A 25,636-nucleotide genomic window follows, 5' to 3' on the forward strand; every position below is an offset into this window, starting at 1 on the left:
TGTAATTGTTACAGACTGCTGCTTAATAGGGAGGGAGAAAAAAAGATAAAAGTATATGCAGTGGTCCCCTGTTATCCCTGGAGGGAATCCAAGATCCCCAGTGGCTGCCTGAAACATTGGACAGTGTCCAACCCTCTGTTTATTATTATTTCTGTCTTTACATACCCATGATAAGGTTTAGTTTATAAATTAGGTACAGTAAGGAGATTAACAACAGGAGTAAACAAAGTAGAACAATTACAGCAGTATGGTGTAATAAAAGTTATGTGAATGTGGTCTTTATCTCTCAACATCTTTACTGTATAGTACTGTATTTTTGGACCACAGTTGACACTGGTAACACACCACAGAAAGCATAATCGTGGATAAGAGTACCTTGTAATGATAAGGTGACAGGGGTTAACTCTGAATTGCACATCAAGTTGAAAAGACACCTCAAACATTTCTGAAATCACATGTGGACACAATGGGAAAGGTCATTCAATTTTTAAAAAAATTGTGTCACCTTAGCTTGATCTTTTTTTTTTTTTTTTTTTTGCAGGGGGCGGGGAGCATAGCACATGTATCTGTGACATTCAAAGCAGAAACTGTGTCCTTACTGACTCAGTTGTTGGGTGATTTCCAATCTTATTTTTGAGATATGTGTCCAGAGCCATATTCACAAACAAGACAAAAATGCCTGCCCTCCAGGAGCCAACAGACAAATGGGAAATGGATGCACAAGAATTGTGAGTTTGAACCTGGTTCTTTGTTTGCAAGGCAAGGAAGAAGCTGCCTTGCCCTGAAGGGGAATATGTGGACTGTGGCTGAGGGAAAGGCTTTCTTATAGGCACAAAGAAAACTCCACAGGTGGGGTCAGCCCCCTGGGGTTTGTAGCCTGATCCTTTGGCCTGCCAGCCAGGATCTCTCTTCAAGCTAAGCTTTCAGCTATGCTTTGGACTCACCTCTGTTTATCCACTCCAAGTTTCCTCGTTGGTGAAAATTCTTAGCTGCTTCTGTAAATCTTAGCTCTTAGAAGCTGAAACTAGCACTAATACATCTTTCCCTCTTATTCTAGGCCTAATAAAATGCCTTACACAGTCCCACTCAACACATCTTAGTTGAGTCGATCAATAAAAGAATCTTCCCAGTTCAGTGTAAAGACATGTTTCAAAGAAAGTAGCTAGCAGCCAGTCACCAAACTTATAAAATTACTAGGATCCTTGAGTCCTCTAAATGCAAGAATGGATTACCTTTCGGACCATTTGTACGAAGTCCTTGGAGTTCTGTGGTGACAGGCCTTGAAGTTGGCAGGTACAAGCTTCAAGGGAAGATGCATGGGCCACAATCAGAATGTTATTTCCTGGAACAAAAGCAAGGAATGGGAAGGTCATTTTTATAAAGACATATGTAAATTTTGTGAATACTGGAAGGTATGTGTTGTGGTAAGGGATGAACACTCTCAAAAAAATATTTGCCCAAGCAGTATTTTGAAAATTTTTAATTATTGTTATGGCAGTCTAAGTTTTTTCACAAAATTTTTTTAAATATTAGAATAATTATACTCAACACAAAGAAATGATAAATGTTTAAGGTGAGCAAAAAGCAATTATCATAATAGGATCATTATACATTGCATACATGTATTGTACCCTACAAATATGTACAGTTATTATATGTCAATTACATTTCTATAAAAGGGGTTGGGGATCAGTCCTCAGTGGTAGAGCATTGCCTAGTATGTGCAATGCCATGGGTTCGATCTTCAGTACTGCAAATAAATAATTGTTTTTTAAAAAGAGAGAAAGTAATTATAGATCCATGGGAGGCTACACCCCCTCTCCCAAGGTGGTCCCCCCCAATGATTACATCTTTCATAACTATGGCAAACCATCAAAACCAAGAAATGGACACTGGTGCAATCCACTCAGCTTCTTCAATTCTCGTCAGGCTTATAAGCACTACTTTGTGTGTGAGTACATAGTTCTTACCTTTGTGTAACCATCACCATAATCAAGATGTGGAAGTGGTCTATATCCACTGGGGCTCCTTGTGCCAACCCTCACCTCTTTTTTTGTGGTATTGGGATTTTAACTCTGGGCTCTACCTCAGCCCCTCTACCACAGTTTGAAATGTTGCCACTGCAGAACTGTGAGCACTGGAGACCTCTTGACTGATAGCACATGTTGTATTGTATATCTTTATGATTGTGTATCCTATGAGGATAACTGGAGGGTAGAAAGCATTCATGCACTGTTGCCCAGGACTATGTACTGTTGACAGTTTTGTGTACATAACTGCCGTGTTTGCCTTATAAACACACTAACTTGAGATTTATGATGACCAGTCAGTCCTACATATCCTCAACTGTTTGCACCTTACCCAACACTGCTCTTGGTTGGTGGCAGCAGGAACATGCGTTTCTGCAAGTGAGTGTGTGTGCAGATATCTGTTCTCCTGGATCAATTGTAGGCAAACATGTTATTCTAGAGAACTTCTGGGAATTATAATAGGGAATCCCCTTCAGGGAATGCAATAAGACTAGCCACAATGTAGAACCTGTTATTGAGTGTAGTAACTAAGTCTACTGTGTTCCCCTGCACTCAGAGAAGATTACAAATTATTGTGAGAGTATCTAGAAAAGAGTTTGGAAATAAATTTCTTTTCTATAAGCAAGTTCAAACATCTTGAATAGCCTATTGACCATGATGGAGAAATGTTTGCATATTTAAATACGCAGTCCAAAAGAATATCACGTACCTTTACTTTTACATTCACTTATTATCTCTTTTGTTACTTGGAAACTTCTATTGATGTAAGTGTCATAGGATTCTGAAACCACTAATTTGCTGACTGGAATGTGAGGTCTGTAACAGAAAAATGAACAAAGGGAATGAAAACATTTTGATCCTGAGATTATGCAATTGATATCACTCTAAACCTTTATTTCAAGACCTCTTGAAAGTTACCATACATCTTTTTGTTCATTTCCCTGGAAAGGAGGGAGGTACAGGGAAGAGTGTCTCTACTATATGGATATGGAGTTGAAATGTACACAAATAAAGGTCGTAGGTTCGGTGTCACAGTGACCTTTTTAAAAATTATACATTCAGTGCACATTTTACCCACAGGGAAACACAGGAGCAGTTTGACTACTTTTATTGACCATTGGTTGTTTTTTGTTTTTTTTTTTCTGACCATTGGTTGTTGATGGTCCTAATCACATAGCTAACAGGAAGCAAGGCAGAGATTATATCTATTTAGATGACCAGCAAACGCCTCAGGCTTCTCTTCAGGAGCCTAATGCACAATAAACTGCAAGGATAGGTTTTAAAAGTAGATATTTAGTCCATCTGATTTGTGAGCTAATAAAATTTCCATCAGCCTTTTCTTTCTCTTTCCCTCTTATTTTGAACCCAGACCACACACCTGGCACTAGAAGCCCTGGGAACAAAAAGATGAAGTTTCTATGCTTGAAGACTTCTCTATGTGGACCATGTGGGGAGGCTATTGATGAAAATGATAATTATAACATAACCTGGAAAGGTATTAACAGGAGGATCAAAGCACCTGTCTTGGTGACCAGTCACCAATGCCCATGGGACTTGCCTCTGCATACTTCTATCCTCTTTACTTTTTTTTGGAATTTCTGGTCCACACATGCTTTTCTTGTTTTTGAGTGCAACTACATTCTTTAAATTTTCTATTTTCTTTTTGCGTCTTTCATTGCTGGGTGTTTGGTGCCTGATGTGCACAGTGTTGATTTCTCAAAGTAAATTCATAAGGCATCTTGACCAGAATACATTACTACTACCTCTATTAGTATTAAAAATAGTTACTGAGAGGTTCCTATGTATCAGGCTCTGGGCAAGAGCCCGCCTGGAGTCTTCCAGCAACACTATTGTGAATTCCAAGTTTCTAGACGACAAAACAGGCTCAGAAAGGCCACAAATGACTTGCTCACAACATTAGCAACTCTCAGTCTAGATCTGAATCTGAGTCTCAGATCTCACCTGTGAGCTGCTCCTTCACACTTGACAACTTCTGAGCATCAAGACTGTTTTTCTGTGCACTTGAGCTTGCTGTCCAGAGAGGAAGGATGGTACCACTCCATTTGGGGGAACCCTATCTTAATCTAGCCTCTCAGTATGCAAGTTTCTTGTAGGGAACAGGCTTCTGAATCTCACAATCTACCCTGGGGCTGGGTCAAGACAGGAGTCTCCACCTGTTAGTGCTGGACCTCTCTGTTTTAGAGCAAACTCTTTCTCCTGTCTTCTCTCCCCATGCCCTCCTCTCATCCAGTTCCATTACCATTTACCTCACTGTCTTCCAGGAACCATGCTTTCCCCCAGTCCACTGTGACAAAAGGCCACCTTGTGTAGCTCAGGGTGTCACTTCAAAGGTAAGACCACATTGTGACGTGTGAGATTTATATAAAAGAAGCATGGGATGGAAGCTGGGATCTAGTTCCTGTCTTTGGCTTCTCCCAGCACCTTGAAGTTGATCCTATGAATGGCTCCAGTGTCTGACCAGTCCTGATAGGCATGGGACAGAATTAAAGCTCCCTTGCTTTTATAAGCAGGATCTGTCATGCAGCTAGCCGTATCTGCAGAGCCCTGTACTGTTCTCAGAGTCAGGTGGGCTTCCAAGCACACATTGGACCTGGAACTCAGTACTCAGTACTCTAGGTTTGTAGGGAACAATATTCTCCCTTGTCCACTCTCTACTCCCATCTGCCCTGACACAGGCTGCAGTGCAGGCTTGTCTTGAGCCCACCCAGTGCCCACCAGTGTGGATCCAGTACTTTAGATTCACAAACTCCCTGAGTCCCCTGCTCCCCATCCCCCCACCACGTGTCAGGAACATGTTCTCTGTTCTGAAGCCCTGCCCAGTTGGTATGCATTTTGGTTCTCTGCCTTGCTGTACTGGCCCAGCTCCCTGAGATTGGGGCTGCTTTCTACCCCCAGCTCCTGACTAGTCTTGTTGCCAGTGGATGGTGCTTAGAGCTGAGTCACTAGCCTAGTAAGTTCCCCTAAGTTGGTTTTGGCCCCTTCCCTCCTCTTCTGTATTGGCCCCTGTTGCAAGGTGAGAGGACTCTTTAATAGAGTATGCTTGACTCGTACGACTCTTGCTCTCAGGCTCTCTCTTCATCATGTGCCTTCAGTCCTTTGGGCTTCACTGACTTGCTTCAAAAGGCCTGTTCGTTTGGCATCATTAATTTCATGGGGAGTTTAACTCCAGGCCTGTGTCTCTTACATACTTTAGCTCTGGCTTTCTCAACTGACTTACAGAATTAGAGGCTTCATCCTCCCATCCCACCAACAGAAAATGGTTGGATTGAATTTTGATTTATTGAAAAGGAAAGCAAATCTGGAATAGGACCATGTCCTGACTCCCCAGTTCCCAGCGTTCATCCTTCTGCTTGCACAGCTGATGAGATGTGTGCAGCTGGTTGTATGTCTGGTGTGCACTGAAACACTCAGCTAGGATGACTCCGGAGAACTCTGAGGTCAACTTGGGACGCCCTTTGCTCTGGTTATTTTGGAGATAGGGTCTTCCTTTTTGCCTAGGCCAGCCTGGACTGAGATCCTCCTATTTTATATGTCCCACCATTGGTGGGATGACAGGCACCATACCCAGCTTTTTTTCCATTGAGATGGAGTCTCACAAACTTTACATGCCCAGCTGGCCTGAAACTGTGATCCTCCCAACGTCAGCCTCCTGTGTAGCTTGGATGACAGCTGCACACCACTGCACCCAACTATTGGTTGAGATGGGATCTTGTAAACTTTTTTGTTTTTTGCCCAGGCTGGCTAGGAACTGCAGTCCTACTGATCTCAGCCTTCCAAGTGGCTAACGTTACAGATGCCTGACTTTCCCCAGATTTTGTTTTCTAAATCATAACTTGATTTCCACCACTATGGACGACTGCCTGTAGGCTATGCCTAGCCCTTTGCCTGCTTGGTTACTTGGCCTGGTGACAGTGTAGGAAGTGACTCCACCCTGGCCTTGGCCTCTGGGTGGAGCACTTTTGGAGATTACCTGTAGGTTGTATCAACACTCAGATTGGCAGCGGCTAACTCGGATGGAGGTATCCAGACAGGTAATGTGCTACCTGCAACCCACTTTGTCCACTCAAATAAGCCTGGCTCGACACGAATCTTCAAGTGACTGTCTTGTTGTAAACCTTAAAAATGAAATGAAATGAGTGCCAGTCATGTTTCCAGTGGAAAAATAAATCACAGGTCAAATTGTTGCAACAATTCTAAGTCAGTTATTCTCTTTCCACTAGAACTAAAGGAAAGTCGAGGCATATGAGTTTGGACAAGGTTTATAATTTTTGTATTTTACCACACCTCCACAAGATATTCTGGCTTTAATCAGTGTCTGATTTAAAGGGGGAAAGCTCCACCAGTCATTGCCCATATAATTTATCCAATTCTTTGACTACTATACTTTCTGCTTCTAAAGTGAATTTCATGATTGCCTTACCAAAAACTTCAGATATTCTCTTACATTCCCTACTATACAATAGCTTATACCATATTTGAATATCATGGAAATAATTCATTTTATCTATCAGAAAAATCTAAGTTTGCCAGTATCACTGCACAAGCCTGTGTTTTATTGTAGTGTGATTGCTCTCAGCGAAGGAATTGTTCAGTTATATAAACTTAACTCTCTTTCTCTTGCATTTAGCGCAGCACCTCTGTGCAAGTTCAATACATAAACGCGTTTGGGTTGTGAAGGCAAGGGTTACTTAAAGCTAAAGATTAGAAGGGTCAAGTACAGTGTCAAATTCTTTGTTGACTTGTCTATTTCTGGCTCCTTTGTTTTGTTGTTGTTCTGTCTCAAGTACACAGTCTACCTCTGTTTTTCTCAGTTTTGCTTTCAACAAAATGAGAATGGAAATCCTTCTAATGCAAACTTGCATGGATGTTAGGATGGAAGTTGAGTATTTTTATAGCAAAGATGCTTTTAAAGTCTTTCCAATTAACTAAAGAAACAGGGATGATTATGATCAGAGACTCCCAGGAGTGCCTAAAGCCAGGTAAAACTATAATGACTTAAGCAGTCATATTTAAATGCAAGGAAAGGACCACTGCTCTCTAAGTGACAAGTATTTTGCAATCTTACAATCTATCCCAGATAGCTTTAAATTCTCAGGAAAAAAAAATCTTAGTATACTTTCTTTTATCTGTTTTATGCTGTCGAAGTATGATTTTGTGACTTGTGTAAGGCTTGTCATCTTGTAAACGAATCCTTGCAAAAAATTCCAGATTAAAAGCTTTTGATTGATGTCTATCCCCTAAATCTATGAAAATTAGGTATGCAGAGACAGAGGGATGGACTGGTTGACTTTTGTCAACCTGAGAATCTCACCTTTCAGGATATTGTGTGCAGTTTGAACACAGCGTAGGGATGGGGAGCAATAGACGTGATCAATTATGGTGTTGCTTTCTAATAAGGCTTCCCCTGCAAAAGATCAAAGGAAAATCCATCTCATAGATATACCCAGCCTCAGCTTGACCCTCAATGGAATGGGTTGCCAAACACACCACATAACCCCCACCTCTTTTTTGGTGGTACTGGGATTTGAACTCAGAGCCTTACTCTAGGCAGATGCTCTACCACTTGAGCCACTCTGCCAGCCCTTTTTGTGTTGGGTATTTTAGAGATAGAACCTTGTGAACTATTTGTCTGTGCTGGCCTTGACTGCAATTCTCTTGATCTCTGCCTCCCAAGTACCTAGGATTATAGGTGTGAGCCACTGGCACTTGGCCAAACCTCTCTTTCTTAGTGGGCTCCCAGAGTCAGTACTCTCTGCCTTTTTATCAATAAAGCCTTCATCAGTGTTTCTGTGGAAAAGGTCAAGCAATGGTGTCTTCTTGTCTTTTTTTTTCCTTCTCTTTTGTGACAAGGGGAAAATGTCCTCCTAGAAGAGACCTAGAAACAGGATAATGCTTTGACTTCAAAGGGGATACTGCTGCAACCAGTACCTTGTGACAGAGGGGACAGGCTCTGTATTGTGAAAATTTGACCTTGCTATAAATTCACTATGTGCTTACCCAAATCTCACCTGGTCATATGCTTGGATGCCAGAGATAAGTTCCAACATCTGATACTTCACTGCTTTCTCCATGAAACCCACTTCTTTTCTCTACTAGGTAAACTCCAAACACCTTCATAGGGTCATCAAAGTTTCCTGTAAACTTCTCTTTATCCATCTCCCAGCCTCATCTCTGCCCTGCCTCATAATTTATACTCTAGAAGCAAGACCACTTGGTTCCCCTGTGTGTCTTCCTTCCTCACTCCATCCCCCCTCCACCTTGCTGCCGCTTCTCTCTCTCTCTCTCTCTCTCTCTCTTTTCCTCCTGCCCTCTGGTACTGAAATTTGATCTCAGGACCTTGTACTTGCTAGTCTGGCCCTCTATTACTTAAGCCATACCCCCAGCCCTTTTATTGCTTGAGTTATTCTTTAGGTAGTGTCTCGTTTTTGACTAGGGCTGGCCTCAGACTGTAATCCTCCTACCTTCTGAGAAGCTGAGAATACAGCGCATGCCACCATGTCCAGCTGATTTATTGAGAGTGACCTCAAAATCTCTGTCTCCGAAGTAGCTGGGATTACAGATGTGTACCACCATGCCTGGCTCCTTGTTCTCTTGATCCTTCTTATTTCTATGACTTAGTTTGTATTGTGTTTTTACTGAGAATGCTCTTTTCTCCCTCCTGCTCCTTTACTCAACTGACCTTTCTTTTCCTCTAGTATGTCTTTCTTTGTGTGGGTGTTCTCTTAATGATCTGGGCACAGCTTTATTATTCAGTATACCATATAGTGTGACATTCATCCACATAGAAGTGTGGTTCCCTGAGGGTGGGTACTCACACTTGGGTTCCCAACACCTAACACAGTGTAACTTCCACAAAATGAATGAACAATAAACATCTGTTAAATGACCTAGCACGACAAGGCATTGTCTCTGCATGGCTGGTATGGAATAAGTCTGTGAAGAAGCGGGCATCTTCAAAGCATCAATTGGCCTCTGTAAATTCAGCAATTTCTAAATCCCTTCTTCCCCACCTTTGCCCTCTTCTTTCGGCCATGTCAGCAGATGCTACTGTCCCAAACTAGAAGCTGACCCATGTGCCACACGGTGATATAAGTAAACCTGCCCTTCCCCCTCACGTTCTTCCACAAAGGCCACATCTTGTTCACCTTGATAAACCAAGCCAGTATCTTGAACCTAATGGCTGTACTGAAGAGGAAGATAGCCTTGAAACAGGGTTGTAAAACATGGTAAACTGTCAATTAAAAGCTGTAACCTCGGACAGAGCTGTGAGGAATTGCCCATTAGAGCCATGCAAAAGTTTGGGACCAAGATGAAAGGCACCATGCAGAGATAAGCACCCATTCCTGCCTTCCTTTGTCTCCACTTGTAAATAAACTTTCCAAAGCAGACCTCCCCCGCTGCTCTTATCTAAACCTTAGGTCTCGAACCCACTACTAGCCCTACTTTATGGGAGAGCACATTCCTTGTAACCTGATACCCTGCACTGCCTTTTAAATATCCTGTGAATCCTTTGTTCGGGGCTCAGACACTGGTACACGTCTGGGCCCGCTAGCGTAAAAATTAAAATCTGAGTTCTCCACTCCTCCGAGTGTTGCTTGGTTTCTCCTCTGACAATATTGCCACAACAGTATATTAAGTCCCTTTTGAATTGAGGATACATAATCACAGGTAGGAAAGTTATAGAAGCTCCAGGAAGTGTGCAGGCATACCAGTCTTTGGAAGAAGGAGCCAGGAAACACTGTGCAGTCGCTCCAGGACACTTACCCACGAGTCTGGCTTGCATACATCCAAAGACGGTGATTGGAGCATCTTTCTCATAATCTCGGAAGCCACCACTGCGCTGAGGTAAGCTGTGAGGCATGTTCAGGTTGGTGCGTATGTAGCGGCCTGGAAACAAAAGATCAGACAGAGGCCTTGTGAATTCTTTGTTTCCCTGGGATTTCCCTTGTTGACTCTGACACCCCTGCTTCTTGAACTGAGCCTGAACTCTCTGGAGCTGATGGAAAATATTGAATCTAACACATCTTCTCCAGTAGACTGACTTGGAATCCACTTTTCCTTCTGCTGACAAAAGTGACAAGAGATAGTTTCTAAGTGAAAATAACAACCAGATACTCTGAGGAAGTGGAATTTTCTGACAGGCAAGCCTCTCTACCTTAGAATGTCACTCAAATGACAATGGAAACAGATGACCCAGGGCAATTTAATAAGGGAACTCTGGTCATGGAATCACATCATATCTCTGAAAGTGACTTTGCTATATGACCATGGGTGCCTCAGATTATAGAATGAGGACAAGAACATTTATCTCTTGCTTAAAACTCAAAGCAATCAAGAAGGATTTACAGATTATAGTCATTTTCTTCAGCATTCAAACCCATCAATGACTCCATGTAGATAAAGGTAGCTTGACTACGCCCCCTACGGGTTATGATGGGTATGCAGAGCTGAGCAGACCAACCAACTACAGTAGTCCCCCTTCCAGGAAGGAGCTAGGTTCCAAGACCCCCAGTGGATGCCTGACACCACAGATAATACTGAACCCTGTATACACTATGTTTTTTCCTGTACAAGCATACATATAATAAAGTTTAACTCTTAAATCAGGCATAGAAGGGATTAACAGCAATAACTAATAATAAAATGGAACAACTATAATGATACACTATAATAAAAGTTATGTGAGAGTGGTGTCTCTCACACACTATCTTATTCTGCTGTACTCATATTTCTTCTGATGATGTGAATGATACGATGAGGTGAAGTGTGGCAAATGATGGGGGCAGTGAGATAGCAGTAGGCTACTATGTAAGAGTGACTTGAACACAGGCACTGTGATAAAAGATTTGATACTCAAGATGGTTAGTGGGTAGCCAACAGGTGGGTACCATACACAATGTGGATACACTGGACAAAGGGTACTGGCAGGATGTAGTTGGACAGCTTGAGATTTCATCACACTACTCAAAATGGAGTGCAATAGAAAACTTAGAAATTGTTTGTTTCCAGAATCTTTCACTTAATGTTTTTAGACCATGGTTAACTGTGGGTAACGATGAATAAGGGGAGCTGTACTGTACTCACCTTTGGCATCAAAGCACTGGGACAGCCAGTACTTCCCAAACACAACATCCATCCTCTCCCCATGCCGACATACGAAGAGGCATCGTTTCTGGGGGCCGGGCTGGCTGTTGACTCTCAGGGGCTGCAGAGAAGGAAAAGTGAACACCGAGGACACACATGGCACAGTACATGTGTCCTGGAGCCAGGTGAGCTGAGCTCAAGGACAAGTGCTGCCAACGTATATGACTTGGACAGGACTGCCTGGGATAGGGTTGGCCTATTTGTAAAATGAGGTTGGTAAGACTTATCCTACAGACCTCACCAGCTATTCTGAGGCTCAAATGAGACAAACTCTGGGTGCTTTATGAAATAAGGAGAGTTGTGACAGTGGTGTTATCATTGCTGCTGTTTTCTTAGGAGTAGCATTTGGCCACTTGCAAAACATGAGGGCCACCTGAGTTGCAGTTCAGAGGTCAAAACAGCCATTAATGAGGTGATAGTCGTCTAGTGGGATCACTCCCCCAGAGGATGCCTCATCAGCTTCTTCAGGGAACAGCTGTAAGTCTCATGGCTATTTTATAACCACTGTTCCTGCAGTGAGGACCTGCTTTGCATGTTCTAATTGCCATGTGGGCACTGCTGTCTGACTCTGTACTTGTTGGTGTTTCCAGAAAGGGTTCAGAGAGGACAGAGGCTGTCTCTGAGTGATGAAATAGACAGGTCTAGTCAAAGGCAAGTCCAAAGGACTTTGGTTTCTATAGCTGCTGGTGGAAACTCAGAGATATTTCCTGATCCTTCTTTCTGATAGCATTAGTTGTTCCCAGTTTGCTTAATGCTGCCAGGTCCACGTTAGCCAGCACTTTCCATGGGCTGCTAGATACTCTGCCAATGCTAATGCGTGGATTTTTGGTGTCTGTGGACTTTGCCATCTGCTTTCTCACTGTTCCCCAATTCAAACCTTGGACTCTAAACAAAGTGTCCCTCTTTCTCCATCCTCAGCATGCAGAACGAACCCTGTGTTTTCGTCCTGCTAAACAAATACCCCCCTCACCTCATCTCCAACTTTTCTTGGGAAAGTTCATATATAGTGAGAACTCACTATATATGAACTATTGCGCTTGGAGCCTTATTTTATTGTATACTTTATTCTTCACAACCTACAAAACAGATTCAACTGTAGGCCTTATTCCTACTTTAGGGAGAAAAATCTCTCCTCTGCCCGGAATGGCCTTCCTTCCCAGTCCGGTTTCAGATGCTGGTTGGTCACGGTCAGACACACTCAGCTGATTCTTTCTATCCTTGAATGTCTATGTAGGTTGCATAGTCTTCTGTACCTTCTCCCTGACAAGATGGGGGGCCCTTTGTGGCAGAAAGGCAATGCTGATATTTAATAAATGTGTTATCAGCACATTTTTTTTTTCCCTCAGTACTGGGGTTTGAACTCAGGGCCTTCACCTTGAGCCACTCCACCAGTCCTTTTTTATGATGGGTGTTTTTGAGATAGGATCTCAGGAACTATTTGCCCAGGCTGACTTTGAAATGTGATCCTCCTGATCTCTGTCTGCTGAGTAGCTAGGATTATAGGTGTGACCCACCAGCTCCCAGCTCTCACCACATCTTGATTAGACTTGAGGATGTGACTCTCACGGTCAGCCTTACCTGCATGGGTTGGCAGATTATGGTAAGAGGTGTCGTTTCCCCCAGTCCCTGGTCCTCATACTGCCGCCTCTCTAATACTCCGTCACCAAATGTGAGCGAGTTGGATGATGCTGTATTTAAGATTGAGTAAGATCTGCAGCGGAAGATGAGGAAAATGTTAACTGCTTTGGTTTGGAGTCACCAGCCCTGCGTGCGGGGGCTCAACAGGAGTGTGAGAATTAGCAGTGGTTGGGAAGGTGAACAGGGAGCACCCCATCTCTGGGGAGGAACATATTTCTGAATACTGAAGTCTTGCAGTTAATGAATGATGGGCGGATGAACCTCTGTGCTGAGAACAGATGCAAGCATCCCTCTAGGCAGGGATGAGGTTCAATGACTTTGTGCTTATTAGGATGCCACAGGCATGGCTGGCACCAAAGACACGTTAAAAAATAATGAGGCATCAATTATGTACCAACGTTTCCAGCTATTTTTATGGTTCCAATGAAATAAACAATTCCCATTGCCTTTCATCTTTACCATGGTAATTTCCATCTGAAGAATGAAAGGGAGGATTTTTTTTTTTTTTTCTTAAAAACCATCTCCACCACTTTGCCCAGGGCTTCTAAGGAGCTAAGAAACTTTGTGACCATTCTCCTCTGCTCTGCCCTCGTTAGTCTTCAATCCTATGTTCACCTCAACAAGATGATTAAAGACAGTTATTTTGGAGGAGACAACGCTCACCAGATGTTCAGAGCTGTGAGCCAAGAGCTCTCATTTCTGAGCATACCCCTGTAACTACAGAAGCTCCAAACAGATCTTGCTGAAGGGAAAACTGTCAAAACATGCCATGTTTAAATTATTGTGCATAGTGAGACCTCCAAAAGCTTTATCTAACAAATACTGCAATTTAAATATGGTGATTAGGCAGACCCAGTGAACATCTCGCTCTGGATCTGTGTAGGGGTAGTATTTGTATTTTAGATTTCTACAATTTTGGTAGCCATATGTATGTCCCAGTTTGTCCTGGTTTATGTCTGTTGACCCCACAACCTGTCCAGGTTGCCCTGTTCTAGGTATTCACCTTTAATACAGTATCATTATTACATTTTTACTTACTTATTTTTTGGTGGTACTGGGGATTGAACACGCAGGGCTTTGTGCTTGTTAGGCAGGCATTATTACCACTTGAGCCACTCTACCAGTCCCCCAAATTTTATTTTTGAAAAGAACTTTTTGTTGGGTGTGGTGGCTCATGTATGTAATCCCAGCACTTGGAAGGTGGAGGCAGGAGGAGTGCGAGTTCAAGTCCAGCCTATGCTACACGGGGAGATCCTGTCTCAAGAAAATAACTTCTTCTATCCCCATGATCATTGCGCTAACTGCTAGCTAGCAAATTTTCTTTTTCCAAAAAATTCTACGATTTTAATACTTTAACACCTCTTTTGCTCTCAGAAGTGGCCCCTTTTTGACCATAAAATGGGACCTTTCCCAACATCCCACAACTGAAGACAATTCAGTTTTCCTGTCTGGCTTGAGCTTCAGGGCTCAAAATGTCTGGCTCCCTGGAATCGTGCTAACATCTCTCTAATTTCTTTGTTTTATCACAACTGGGAAGATATTGCCAGGCTCCCTTCTCCTCTCCCTGCAATTCCCTTGAGGAGAATACCAGCCTTTCCCTTGTTAACTGTCACTGAGAATCTAAGGCTGAACCCTCTAACTCCACGTAGGGCTGTTGGTTCAAGAGCAGGGTGGAGAGGGAGCAGGGCCGACATCCAGAAGCAAGATGCTGGCTCCTCCCTGTAACACACCAGCTGTGCCAGGCCCAGAAGGGCCTAAAAGCGCATCTCCTCCTTTAGAGAACACAACAGAGCTTCATCAACTGGCAAACACCCAGGGACCCTCAGAGCCAGGTGACACAGTCCAGTAAGCGTTGAGGGGAACCGTTTCCTTAGAAGGGACCCAGAGGACTGAGAAGCACCAGGCAGGGAGCCCTGTGGATGCCACTGTCTGAGTCTCTGCTTGCTGCCTGACTCCCATCAAGCCAGCTGGGTCTTGTGGGAGCCTCCCCTGTGCTCCAACCCTCCGGGCATCTTTGGTTAGAAGCTGAGAAGTTCTATCCTACAGTGGAGCTGGGCTCTGCCTCCTGGAATCATTTCCCTCTCTGGGGTTTAAACAACAAAGTTGTTGTCAGTTCATCTACAGGACCACTTTTTTGGAAGAGACATTTGATTGGATAAGCGTGTAAACAAAGACTGGTAAACAAAGACAGCAAAAAGGAATAATCAATAGCTAGTAGCTATTGTATATTCAGTGCTGTCGAATACCTGGCCTGGAGCTGTGTAAAGGCAAGCCCTCTATGGCAGTCTCCATAGCAACCTTATGAAGTAAGTGCAATTCTAATCTCCATTTTAGATGAGCAGAGGCTCAGAGAGGTAATGTAACTTGGTCAAGGTCACACAGCTGGTAAGTGGGAGAGTTAGGATTTGAATCCAAGTGCATTGGAACTAAAACTCAAAATTTTATTCACAATGTCCCAATATCTAATGTGATATTTCCCTACTCTTTGTCTGTGAATGTTGATAGTTTAATGTCAGATATATTTCCTAGGAAATAATATCACTAGTAATCTCTCAAAATGACAGATGACACACAGATATTTGGTGATCCACTGACTGAAGTCACTTGGGACCACCCATGCTTCAGCTCGAGGTATAATTCAGGGAAGAGTGGGTTTGGATGGAGGGATCTTATACCAGTTAGCAGGACTTCTGTGTACATTCTTCTACACGTGACCCACTTTTAAGAAAGAGGTGTGCTTTATCATGTAAGTGATCTTTCAACTCTGTCTATTCACACATGTCATCATGTGTCACTTAATGATGGGGAAGATGGCCTGAGAAATGTGTCACTGGGTAATTTCGCCTCATGCAACATCAGAGTGAACTTAAACTAAGCTGTTATGACATCACTAAGCAATGTGATGCACAGGATCCCACTAACCAAAGCATTCTATGAGGCACACAACTGTGTTTTGCTTTACTTATTTTTACAAGGATAAAACAGGGACTTTGGAGACCTAAAATATGTAGTTTAGATCTTTGGAAACATTTCTGAAAAAGCAATGTTTAGGGAACTTGAGGCAACTTTTACCCTCCCCCACCAGATGTTCATGGGCTGAGGTGGAACCAAAGGCAGAGGCAGGAATTGCCAGCAGGGAGTAATTAAGGAAGAAAATGCCCTTTTCCATTTTGGGTTTGTGGTGTGTCTGCTAGTTGCTCACCACAGCGGAGGACCTTCTTTTCTTTTTTCCCTAGAGGCAAAACACTTGCAGACATCACCCATGTCTGCTTCTCTCTTAAGACATCAGTCACGTTATGTTGCACAAAGCTGGTGCTTGGGGCTTCCACCTCTCAGCTATGTTGCCACATGGCAAAAACAAGAGTGAAGAGAGACAAGCCAGGATGTGCACCCTGGTAGGTGCTGAGTGTGCCAGGGGAGCCAGGCTTCCAGCTGCTCAGATTAGGAGAGAGAAAGGTGCCTTTTGTTCCTTTGCTTTTTATGTTGAGACAAAGCCGGCCATACAATACAGGCCTTTCTGGACATGCTGGACTATGGACCAGCATGCACTGGGGAGAAAAGAGGAGTAAGAGATGGGTGGAGAATTGTCACTCTAAAGAAGAACTGGGCTGGAGTGGGGTGCTCCTCTTCAGTTCTGACAGTGGTCTGTCAGTTTGGACTGACTCTCTTGTCTAGGCATACATGTACCAAGTCTGAGGACTTGCTTCGGGTCACCAGCAAGAGAGGGCTCCCGACCTGTGAGTCTCCTTTTCAGTACTGTTCTGGCTGATACAGAAGGACTCTGTCTAGGTGCTATGGGAAGTCAGATCACATGGAGTAAATACCCAGGACAAGGTAGGCAGAGTCTTGTGGCAGTGCAGACTCAGCACTGGGGGATACCACCCTTCAGCCAGAGATGGAGTGCCAGGAAGCCTTGGATTAGCCTCTGATCAGAGACTCAGGCGGATGGTGACATGAAATGGGGCAGGAGAGTGAGCAGAGTGGTTTTCTTCTCTTTTTCCCATGCCTCAAGTCAACTGGTATTCTGGGAATTTAAAACCAACACAGTCTTCTTCCCCATGGAAGTATGAGTTTGAGTTGAGCATGGGATCAAGTCCCCTTCCCCACCACCTCCTAAAGTCTGCTACAGCAATGTCCCTCACAAAACAGCAGGTCGAGGTCCTGGAGTCTGCTTACCCATGAAAGATCCAGGTGCTGCACTCGTCAGCCTTGGTAATGTAGTTCTCAGGAAGGAGTCCAGAGCAGCCAGTGGTCAGGGAGGTGCCATAAATCCAGCCCTCGCTGGTGCTGGTCTGCTCCATTGGAGACATGAAGATGAAATCCCCAGGGACCAGCTCCAGCTCGTCATCATTCTGAGGGGTGTAGGGGTAGATCACCTGCAATGTCTGAAAGAGGAAGACTGTGTGTGAAATCCATGTCTCCCATTCTTTTGAGCACCTCAGGAGGAGGCTGTGTACCCTGTGTAGAGGGCACATCTACATGTGACTTGTGCAAGAGCCCTGGGGTCCTCAGGCTCTGAGCAGATCTGGATTCCGATCAAAAAGAACTTCTTTTGTCAGGGTCTTGTGGACACATGCTTGGTGCTCCTGGTTGTTCCAGACTTCCCTTCTGGCATGTCTTTACCTCCACTGGGATTCAGAGATGGGTTTTAGCGACTCATCTGAAAGCTCGTAGGCTCGCCAGTCAACTGCTATAGACATGAACTTGGACCCAGTTTTCCCTGCTCCATCTGCTATGGTAAGTACTGTAGTAGACTCGGGAAACTCGCCTCATGGAAAAGTGCGTCTTCCATATGGGGCCGCAGATAGGCCAGATGGCCCATTGCTCCTATAGGAAGGCTTGGGAATGAAGGGTTGCCCTTTCTATGGGACTCAGTTGTTTGAGCATAACATGGTTCCTGCCTTCAAGGACGTTTTCTTTAATTCTACAGTTTTCTCATAGACCCCGTTTTTTCCTGGACATCAGCGTGTGCCTCTCTGGGTGACCAGCTTCCATTGGCAAGCAGATGGAGATCACATGTTCCTTCTCTGAGCTCAGAAAAAGCCCCTAGGGCCAACCACAAGACTGCGCCATTTGGTGGATTTATTGTACTTTGGGAGGCCTCCCTGTCCGGGTGTAAATAAACATCTTAGCCATGGGCCTGAAGGTATTTTAGAGAACATTTGTTTTACTTTTTTTTTTTTATTCACATCAGGAGACCTCAACAGGAAGGAAAACATTCTTTATCCTACTCACTTTATAAGGGCCACCAAGATGGAGAATGCTTTCATAGCTTTTCCTAACATCCCAAAGCTGTTAGTGATGGGCTATGTTTTGGTTTCCATCTTTAGATTTTTGGCTTTGTTCAGCCTTCGTTTTCTCTTCATAAAATAACACCTGGACCAAATGAAGAACTGCTCACCATTCTGGCCACCAAGAAAACGCAAATCAAAACCACATAAGATCCACCTCACTACTGTTGGAATGGCTACCATTAAGAATACAAACAGAAACAAATATTGGCAAGCACACAGGGAAAAAGGAACCCTCATAGAATGCTGGTGGGAACACAAATTAGTACAACCACTATGGAAAACAGTATGGAAGCTCTTCAATAAACTAAAAATAAAATGGCCATATGCTCCAGCAGGAATACCACTCCTAGGCAAGTCAGGATACAATAAAGACACTTGCACATCCATGTTTATTGCAGCATTATTCACTATAAACCAGTTATGGAAACACAACTGATGAATGGATTAAGAAAGTATGATATATATATATATATATATATATATATATATATATACACCCCCACATACATGTACAATGGAATATTACTTAGCCATAGAGAAGAATGAAATGTCACTCACAGGTAAATGGATAAAACTAAAGAACATCATGTTAAGAAGTAAGTCAGGTTCAGAAGACAAAGGTTACATGTTTTCTCTCATATGTGGAAGATAGATCTAAATATAAATACAAGCATTATCATCTACACACACAGACACACACACACAGACACACACAGAACATGTTTCCAAAAGTGGGACTGTTAGAGGAAACTAAAGGAGGAGGAAAAGAAGAGAAGAACAGTAGGGAGTGAATAATATTGAAATACATCACATTTGTGAAGAAACAAGATGCACCAAAACACACTAAAAACTAGTGAACAACACAGAGATGAGGGAAAGGGTAAAGAAGAGTAATAGAGGGGTTAGATGGATTAAAATACAATATATTTACAGGTAAAATACCGAGGCAAAACTCCCCTCAACAATGAACAGGGAAGGACAGGAATGTGAAACAGGTCATGTTAAGGAGAGGCACTAGCGGGTGGGAGAGGGTAAAGGAGGGTGAACATGGCTGATGCATTTTCTACACCTGTATGACTATGGAACACTGAAGCCTGTGGAAATCATTTTAAGGGGAGGATGAAGGAGAATAATGGAGGGAATGAATCAATACATGTATATATGGAACTGTCATGATGAAACCCTTATTTAACTATCAGACACTAGAAAACAAAATTAAAAAAAAAGTCAAACAAGATAATCTAAACAAAATGAAACAAAAAAAGCCTTAGGACTGCACCTTGTACACAGTACACAGAAGGAGCATAATTATTCCTAGTGAAATATGATGCCTGATCTTCTAAGTGATGTCCTTTCTTACAGCCAATCCTGACCCCCAGGCCCTGTGCTGGGTGGACCTGTGAGCTAGTATAAGGAACATACCACTAAAAATTTCCTTCCAGAAGTCTCTAATGAGAAGAGTCATGAAAATGTGATTTATCTCAGAGGAATTTGCATCATTGGATTTCTATGTAGGGTGCCAGTTTCTTTCCCTAATTCTTTTTTTTTTTTTTTGATGGGTCTAGGATTTGAACTCAGGGTTTCAGGTTTGCAAAGCAGGTGCTTTACCATTGAAACCCCACCTCCATCCCTCTTTCCCTAATTCTTACTCCAGCATCTAGAGCTCCCTCATCTCTGTTGACCTCATTTCTCCTTCTCCCGCCTCTCTGCCTCTGTATACAAACCACTTTCCCAAACCAACCAGGAAGGGTTTGTGCTGGGCTGATAATTTTTTTTTCTTAAAAAGACAAAAAAATTCACAAGAAAGCTCTTAAATATCAGAGCTGGGTATGTGATGATCTGAGGCGAGAAAATTCCTTTTCCTGAAACAGGGTGGAGGGAGGCAGAGAGTCATAAGGAAACACGTCAAAACTCGTATTCCTCAGATACTCATGGGCGGCCCAGTCTTGGCTCAGAATTTCTTGGCCCAGTGCAGTGTTCCCTTGGAAAAGCTCAAGACAGCTCAGAGAACACCTCATTCATCCCATCACGCAGAGACTTGTGTATTACGTCTCTAGATTTCCCTGGGAAGCTCAAGGATCAGCAAAGATTGGAGATAATGTGTGCATGGAGTAGTAGGACAATAGGTGGCTTTGACTTACTGAATGACCAATATAAGAATTAAGGTATTATAGCAAATCTAATATTATAACTGGGGAGTTAGGGGTGTAGCTTAGTGGTAGAGTGTGTGCTTGGCATGTTACAGGCACTAGGTTAAATCTCCACCACCAAAAATAAATAAATAAACAAATAAATAAAATGACTGGGACCCAAGTGCTCCTGGCCCTTTCCCACTTCCCCAAATCAGATACAAGCACTCAGCATAAGAGTGAGGGAGATCAGGACAGGCATGTAGTTTGTACTGATTCTTGTGTTTTATGTTTGGCATCTGCTTATAAGAATTGTTGAGTCAACCTCTGGGCATGGTGGCTCATGCCTGTATCCTAGCTACTGGGGACACAGAGATTGGGAAGATCAAGGTTCTAGACTAGCCTGGGCAAAAAGTTTGTGAGATGCCCCCCCATCTCAACCAATGGATACATAAATAGGAGGATTGTGCTCCAGGCTGACATGGGCATAAAGAGAGACCCTATCTCAATAATAACCACAGCAAAAAGGGCTGGGTATGTGACTCAAGTGGTACAGCACCTGCCTAGCAAGGGTGAGGCCCTGAGTTTAATCCTCAGTACTGAAAAAACAAAAAGAATTCTTGAATCAATCTTAGGTCTGATTTTCCTCTGTCACTACACAGAGGCTAAACTCCAAGATGGCTGACTGAAGGGTGGTTACAGCCCTGGGTGATAATAGGGACTGATTTGCATGGCCTTTGATGGAAAAATAATAGCTGCAGCAATTTCTTTGTGGCACTGCCCATGCCAGGCATTATGTTAGCAGCTTTGCGTAAAGGACTGTTGTCCTTGCAACCGTTGAGGAAAAATCTCCATTTTACAGATGAGAAAACAAAGAACTGGAGAGTTGTACAAGGTGTTAAATGAACCTAATGACTACAAAAGTGAGGGAGCCAGGACTTGAAGCCAGGACTGTTCGATTCCAAAATTCATGCTTTTTTTTAGAACTTGGTCCTTCATATAGATTTCTATAGCTTAGCAAATATGTGGTATGGCCCAGTGTCATGTGGAAGAGCCCGTGAAGTACAAATGGGCATTTGCAAGTCCAAATCACCTGAGAATCTAAAACAGCAGAGGGCTGCATCGCTGGTCCTTGCTGAGTGTCCTTGTCTAAACTAGTCTCCTTCTCTGGGCATTTGTTTCATGGTCGGAACAGGCAATCAAGCAGGCCTCCTGGGGACAGAGTGAAGACGGAGGAAGGCAAGAGCTTCACGGATATAGAGGGGTAGGACCAAAAACCCTCAGGCAGAGGGGAAAGGGGCCGAGGGCTTTATCAGGATATAGAGGGGTAGGACCAAAAACCCTCAGGGAGAGGGGAAAGGGGCCGAGGGCTTTATCAGAAGGAACCGTAATATAGGGCTTTTACAAATAAGAGATAAAAGAGGCCAAGTTATTTTTAGAAAATAATTCATGTGGGCTCTTGCTGCCTCTTTCCTTCTGTGCAATTGAGCAGAATGTGGGTCAGGCAGAAAGCAATTACCCTTTGATTTAACTGGAGGGCAGGGTTGATTAGAAGTTGTGTTGGTAAAATTCCATTGCCACTTTCTTCTCTTGGAAAGGTGACTTCTCAGAGGCCATCTGCCAGCAACCCTTGACTTTTTTTTTTTTGTTTTTTTCTCCTTTGTCCTCAGAAAGAGTCCAAGCAGCCACACCTCTCTTGTTATCTTTAGGGCTCATCCTTAGTTAGATGCCAGAATTCTTAAGTAAGATCAGATCTACTCAGCTTAATCTGTCTTTACCGCAGCCTTCAAGGAGGACCCGACACTCCCATCAGCAAAGTCAATAAAACTGTGCACCCGACCTTCCCAGAGCACCACACCTCGCCCTAGAGCTTTGCTTCATGGGTTGGTCCTTCCCAACACTTCCAAAACAATGGGGTTGCCTGGTCACAGCCCCTAGAGGAGCTACTATCTGCTTTTTGAGTTAAGAAAGTTAAGAAAGCCTAAAAGAGACTACAGAAACTACCAAAAATCTGTTTGCTGTTGAAAATTTGGGAAACACGTGTCAGTATCACTTAATAAATGTAGTAAATTGGAATTTAGGTGAAATTTTCATTTAAGTAGAGTATCCTCCATTATCCACGGGGGATTCATCCAAGATCTCCCACAGATGCCCGAGGTCATAAATAATACCAAACTCTATATATGCTAAGTTTTTTTTCATGCATAGCCATGATGAACTTTAATTTATAGAATAGGACCAGTAACTAACAATAGAATAGAAAAAAATAACAATACACGATAATAAAAGTTATCTAGCTAGGTGCCCGTGGCTTACGCCTGTAATCCTAGCTACTCAGGAGGCAGAGATCAGGAAGATAGTGGCTTGAAGCCAGCCCAGGCAAATAGTTCCACGAGACCCCATCTCAAAAAAAAAAAAAAACAAAAACCCATCACAAAAATAGGGGTGGAGTGGCTCAAGTTGAAGGGCCTGAGTTCAAGCCCTAATACCACAAAAAAAAAAAAAAGAAGTTATTAAAACTTATGACTTATTTCTGGAATTTTCCATGTAATATCTTTGGACTGTGACTGACCTCTGGTAACAAACAACCACAGAAAGGGAAACTGAGGATAAAAATGGATTACTGTATGTGGTCTTTTTTTACATGGGGTGCCCATCTTAGTGGTCAAAATATTTGGGCTCTGAGTTTAGCCCTGGTCCTCAACTGCTCTGTAGCTTTGGACCAGACACTTAATCTCTGCTTCTTAGGCTCTCCTTCAGGATAAAAGGGACAACATATGCTTCTGAGATGACATGTTCTTGACTGGAAAACAAAGCTGATTCCCTCAAAAGAAGGATGGACCAGTTGTCTGTCTGCACTAGGATTCGGTTGTCCTACTCATGCTTCCCAATGTGACATACATGAACTCTCCCAAACCTCTTCCCAAGTTTTCTTTTCATCTGTCCTTTCTCCCCTCTGAACTCAAAGCTCCTTGAGGGCAGGACAACATTTAAAAAATTCTAGCATGCTCCATGGTGCTTTACTGGTCATACACATCAGCAAATAGCTATTGATTATGACTTTGCAATATTTTGAAAATTATGTTTTTCGATTCACCTGTCAGGGTTATGTCATCTATCAACATCAAAATTTATATGATATTAAAAATTTCCCCACCATATTGTCTATTGATTCACTATTTTATTTCTGAGTGTCCCTCTGGTAAAGTTGTCAGGAAGACAGAACCATGGGGATTTAACCTAGGTGGACCACTTAGGAGTCAAAGAGGAAGGCTGCCTGCTCAGAACCTCCCAGGAAGTCCTTAGAACCTGGAAAAAATCTGGAACCAACTGCTTCCAGGTTGGCTGCTCATTTAGTCACTCCCCTAGTTACTCCCTTCTGGTTCCCAACTCCCTGAAGTGGCTAGCAGCAATTGCTCCTGGTTCTCCTTGCACCTCACACCTGGTAGCATCAGGAGCTGCAGTGACACATTACCTCGTGATTGGCAAAACGGATATCCCGAGAGAATATGGTGGCCACCCAGTCACACCCCAGTTTGACATCGATGTTCTGAGCTAGTTTCTCTAGGGTGGGTAGGTGGCTAGCTTGGAAGTGGTAAGCCAGGGTCACATGCAGCTGCTTCTTATGAGGTTCCACATGTACTTCTGGAAAAAAAGGAAGGAAAAAGTCAGGGATTAGAATGAAGAAATCACAGCAAGGGTAGAGATATAAGAAACAGCATAGAAAAGAGTTTTGCTTCCCAAATAACAAAGAAGCAAGACCCTTGGTTAGAGAAAAGATGTTTCTCACTGGGCACAGGTGGCTCATGCCTAAAATCCCAGCTAGTTGGGGGGCTGAGATGAGGAGGATTGTGGTTGCAGGCCAGTTTTGCAAGACCCGCATCTCAACCAATAACTGGGTGCAGTGACGCACGCCTGTCATCCCAGCAGTAGCAGGAAGCTTAAAATAGGATAATCGTGGTCCAGGCATGCCTGGGCAAAAAAATGAGACCCTACATCCAATATAACCCATGCAAAAAGGGCTCAAGTGGTAGAGCGCCTGCCTAGCAAACATGAAGCCCTGAGTTCAAACCTCAGTACCACCAAAAACAAAACAAGAAAAGCTGTTTTCCTCTTTCACAGCAGCAGAATAAAGTCAATGATTACTATACCCTGAGTCACCCCACTACTCAAGAGATAAAGAGTGACACACATGGCTTTTCCTTTCTGTAGGAGCTTTAGATTGGATGGGGTTAATCCTTTTGGTTGGCTCCTCCTCCCTACAGCTCCAGGTGACCATTACCGGTTCTGCCACCCAGGTGAACAACCTGAGACCTAAAGGCAAGATGAATTGCAGAGCCCGTTTTGAAATTGTGTCACTCCCAAGTTATGTTGCCTTCACTTGGGGTCAAAGTCTCTGAGCTTCTAGGTAAGTCTGATGGAGAAAGGAGGACATGTTCGAAGTTTAAAGCAGGGTTTCTCAGCAGCACTTGGGGTAGAATAATTATTTGTTGCAGGGAGTGGTCTTATGCACTGTAGGTGTTCAGCAGCATCTCTGGCCTCTAGCAGTGGATACTTTAGTACTATCCTTATTCACAACGGCCCAAAATGACGCCACATATGGCCAAAGGTACCCTGGAGAAGGGAGCAAAATCACTCTTGGTTGAAAACTATCGATTTAAAGTATGACTGAAAAACAAAACAAGTGTACCTACATGAGGAAATGACTTTTATTTCTCCTTTGTACTTCAAACAAGGGAGAACTGTCTACTTCCCATGCTAGAATGGCAAAGAAGATACAACTAGAAGGAATGAAGGAATTCAAGAAATTAAGGGCTTGGTCTAATCATACAGAAGTAACAGCCATAGAACTAGAAGTTGGACTTTCGGTTTCCAGGACTTTTCCTGGTATACTGCATGGCATTTCTGTGGGGTAAGTCCCAAGAGACAGGTATTTGTCTCTTGTTTACACTGTGCCCCTATTCAGAGTGTTATCTTGGTTTTCAATACTTGTTGAATGAATGAATGTACGCAAGTGAGTCTTCTTAAACCACTCGGAATGGAGAATGGCACTGAATCTACTTGGTGAAGAAATCTGGCTGTGCAGATAACTCTAGAGGACCAAAGTATAATTTCTAGGGGATGACCTGCTTTCCACATTAGATAATTCAGCGCTGGACCAGCTGTACTGGGCAGGGCCTCGCAGTTCCCCAAATCACCACCAGAGGGCTGCACAAGGGCAGAGACACCAGGCCTCCAAGTTCTTAGAGAGTGACAGCAGATTCTTGAAGAGGACCTGGCTCCCCGCATTCCCACGTGGAATGCTAGGGCTCTGAGCCCCTGTTATTCCATATGCGCTCTAAAAACCTGCTGCAGTCCTGGCTGAGACCCGTTTTTCTGA

At 43.4% G+C, this 25,636-nt stretch overlaps 1 protein-coding gene and 1 long non-coding RNA gene across 4 annotated transcripts in view; one reads left to right on the forward strand and one right to left on the reverse strand.

Moving 5' to 3' along the window:
• Positions 1-25,636, reverse strand: part of Ubash3b (ubiquitin associated and SH3 domain containing B) — a 142,209-nt gene that overhangs the window by 4,360 nt on the left and 112,213 nt on the right. For all 3 annotated transcript variants that reach the window (XM_020182389.2, XM_074066517.1, XM_074066518.1), the window contains exons 5-13: positions 23,732-23,901; positions 17,010-17,218; positions 12,774-12,906; positions 11,136-11,256; positions 9,816-9,938; positions 7,363-7,455; positions 6,022-6,166; positions 2,740-2,846; positions 1,233-1,342 (exon numbers count right to left, since the gene is read on the reverse strand). In XM_020182389.2, coding sequence (XP_020037978.1) covers positions 1,233-1,342; positions 2,740-2,846; positions 6,022-6,166; positions 7,363-7,455; positions 9,816-9,938; positions 11,136-11,256; positions 12,774-12,906; positions 17,010-17,218; positions 23,732-23,901 — 1,211 coding nt within the window. The remainder of the gene's footprint in view (positions 1-1,232; positions 1,343-2,739; positions 2,847-6,021; positions 6,167-7,362; positions 7,456-9,815; positions 9,939-11,135; positions 11,257-12,773; positions 12,907-17,009; positions 17,219-23,731; positions 23,902-25,636) is intronic.
• On the forward strand, positions 11,508-18,022 carry LOC141420883 (uncharacterized). The gene is made up of 3 exons (XR_012445589.1): positions 11,508-11,672; positions 17,393-17,570; positions 17,764-18,022. It is a non-coding gene; the product is annotated as an uncharacterized lncRNA (long non-coding RNA).

The sequence above is a fragment of the Castor canadensis genome, chromosome 2, assembly GCF_047511655.1.
Source record: "Castor canadensis chromosome 2, mCasCan1.hap1v2, whole genome shotgun sequence".
NCBI classification, from domain to species: Eukaryota; Metazoa; Chordata; class Mammalia; order Rodentia; family Castoridae; genus Castor; species Castor canadensis.